Genomic DNA, 2,923 nt, shown 5'->3' with positions numbered 1-2,923 from the left:
GAAATAGGATATTTTTGCACCATTAAAATGTCATTCCTTTCGTTTAAAAAAAAATGTCATTCCTTTATTTTCACATAATTTTATTCTCTTTTTTATTTGCCATAAGAAATTCACCCTCTATCCTTTTTCTGTTGAGAGGATTAGAAGTATGTTGAAAATGAAAAGAATGATCCTCAGTTGTTGCCTGCAAATTGTAATGCTGGTTATTGCATAGCCTTGAGAAAGATAATCGGTCATGCACAGCTTATACAGTTAAAGAATGCATTTGTGTTCGGTGAAGTGGTATTATTCTTGTCATCTGTATTCATTTTTTCTTTCTTTCAATTTTGTAGTGAAAGAAGTAGAAGGCAAAAGAGGGGGTTGTGCCGTTTGTGGCAAGTGGGATCACTATAATTACCGTTGCCCATGCCTAAAATATTTTCGCAAAGGTACTGAAATTGGCGTCCAGTATGAAACAATATGTCGGGGTTGTCATCGGATTGGAGAAGTGTGCTGTCCTAAGAAGGGAGGATATGCTCTTTTGAAGGAGTGTGGGTACTGTTACGATATCGGCCACTGGGAGTGGGAGGACTGTGAACAGTGTAGTAGACCCAAAGATAAAGTCTATAAGAAACCTGAATTCCTTAGTGACAAAGAGGAAGAGGATCCAGAATCCATTATCCACCCTGAAATAATCTTTTATCCACCCAGTGGATGAATGGCAACGGAGAGAATGCCTGAGCTGTGATGGCTCTCCAGTATCACCTTCACAACCTCCATGCCTCACCTTTTAGTATGTAGCCAGTTATAGGTTCCATTATCATATATTGTTGGAGTTCCCTCCTCATGCTAGACAACTTATTAATAGCTGTTCTAAACCAAGTTGGAGTCCAACTTGGAGAAAAGAAATAATAAATAAAACAAAAAAGGAGTTGGTTTAGTTTTCCAACAAAAGAATGTGTACTACACCATTAAATTGGTTGTCGGTGTATCTCTCATCTTCTCAAGAAGTCTAGAAGAGTGTATGTTTATGTATTCAGCTCTCAGTAGCCTTGGTTAGACAAGAGAGAAGAGAGAAGAGAGAAGAGTGTTTTACTGTGATAGGAGAGAAAGAGGACAGCAATCCTTTCTCTGATAAGTCTTCTTGTGTTTTGTATCCAAGAGTGTTTCTCTTGAGAGTTTTCCTCTAGTGATCTAGAGAGATTGGTGGCTGTAATCCCATTTATCATAGTGGAAGTTCTTCGGAGATTGTCTCGTGGTTTTTCCCTTCACACTGAAGGGTTTCCACGTTAAAATTGGTGTCTTTACTGCTGTTATCTACTGCTGTTATTTGTTTCTGTTCTTGCTGTGTTTTTGCTGTGCAATTTTGGTTCATATATTTTTGCTGCATAATCTAGTTCCTCTCCCAACATATATGCACTTTACTTATGTAGCTCCTTGTGGGAACTGATGAACATATATCTATAATTTTTATTCGGGTATGTTTTGGCTACTAAACATCTCCTAATCTTATGACTACAAACATCCATACAATGTACAGCAGGAGCAGAGTGATCTACAATTCTACATTGCACGAAGAGATGGCGTCGTCTTCCTCACTCAAGGAGAGTGAGTGAGCAGTTGACCTACATGTATGTTGAAACCGAAAAAATCACAAGTTTAAAATTACATGGTGATCGATGGTCTTTCAAAATAGACCGAAAATAATTTGTTAGGTTAGACTAAATTCAAACGGCATGCAAGGCTATCCAAATGTCTTTGGCATATATGCCGAAGCCAACCTTTTGTCAAAGGCAAGCCAAACCCATCTCAACTCTTATATATATGAAACATTGTAATGACAATGAGATGAGAGTGAAGAGGAGAGAGAATGGAGTGGTTCTACCCTAAGAGAAGGGGTCAGAGAGTGGAAGCAAGGGTGGATTGGCCAAACCCTCTCCTCCATTTCTGCACCACCATTACATTTGTTAACCATCTTTGCCGTTGTAATTTTGTTACTATGGCTTTCACAATACACTGAGTACAAATCCCAACTGCAACACACTGCTACTAACTTCCAGATTTTGTTAATGTTGCTGCCTATCGTCTTGGTATTTTTGGTCATTTCGTGTTCTTCAATTTCCTCTGGTGGGTGGTTTAACTTCCAGCAGCGGCATCCACAACACGAGTTGGTCAACCAAGCCAGTGGTTTGGACCTCTTCGATCATCAGATTAGCTATCAGTTGCTATGTTATAATCGTCTTGAAGAACCGTATTGTAGAAATTATTTTGTTTGGATCCAATGACTGTCTTGTTAAAAAAAAAAATCCAATGACTGGTTTGTTTTGAAATGCCAACTGGTTGAGATCCATAACTGGAGTTCAAGGATCCAATAATCGAAAAAAAAAGTTCCAATATAACTGCTAAATAATATGATTAATTGTGTTTTGAGACTATTGTATAAATTTTGCTACAAAATTCTATAATAAACAAAACTAAATAAAGGAAATAAGATCTGATAAAATAGATAGAGGTGCATCTACAATAAAATCTATATTCCTTTTAAATCATGAACAACAACAACATCAATACATTATCAAAATTTTCAGAAACACTGTCAAGAATTTTTTTTCTCCATATAAGTATCTAATTATCTTTGTCAATTCTCACATATAAATCGGGTACTAAAGACATAGTTAATGTATATGCTATTCTTTAGTCTGCTCCAATATTTCAATATTTAGCTCATTTCTATATTTGCAGGCTGAACATTGGAACCAAATTTTCAGTAAAGAATTTTAGAACACAAAATCGAAAGATTGATGACAAAATGTTACAGAAATACGAAATATATATATATACAGGAATTCTCAGGTGCGGACGTCTGCACCAAAGTTTTGGTGCGGATTTCCATTTTTGTACCACTTTTCGATCGAATTTTCTCATCTCCACTGTCTAGTATCTA

The 2,923-nt window shown here is 36.6% G+C and overlaps 1 protein-coding gene across 1 annotated transcript in view; it reads left to right on the top strand.

Annotated features, from left to right (window-relative positions):
- LOC101302603 overlaps positions 1–773 on the top strand; it is a 4,379-nt gene extending 3,606 nt beyond the window's left edge. The window contains exon 4 of the mRNA XM_004289789.1: positions 333–773. Coding sequence (XP_004289837.1) covers positions 333–697 — 365 coding nt within the window. The 3' untranslated portion in view covers positions 698–773. The remainder of the gene's footprint in view (positions 1–332) is intronic.
- Positions 774–2,923: the final 2,150 nt, after the last annotated feature.

Source organism: Fragaria vesca, linkage group LG2, assembly GCF_000184155.1.
Source record: "Fragaria vesca subsp. vesca linkage group LG2, FraVesHawaii_1.0, whole genome shotgun sequence".
Classification (NCBI taxonomy): Eukaryota; Viridiplantae; Streptophyta; class Magnoliopsida; order Rosales; family Rosaceae; genus Fragaria; species Fragaria vesca.
This window is presented reverse-complemented; position numbering and strand designations above follow the sequence as displayed.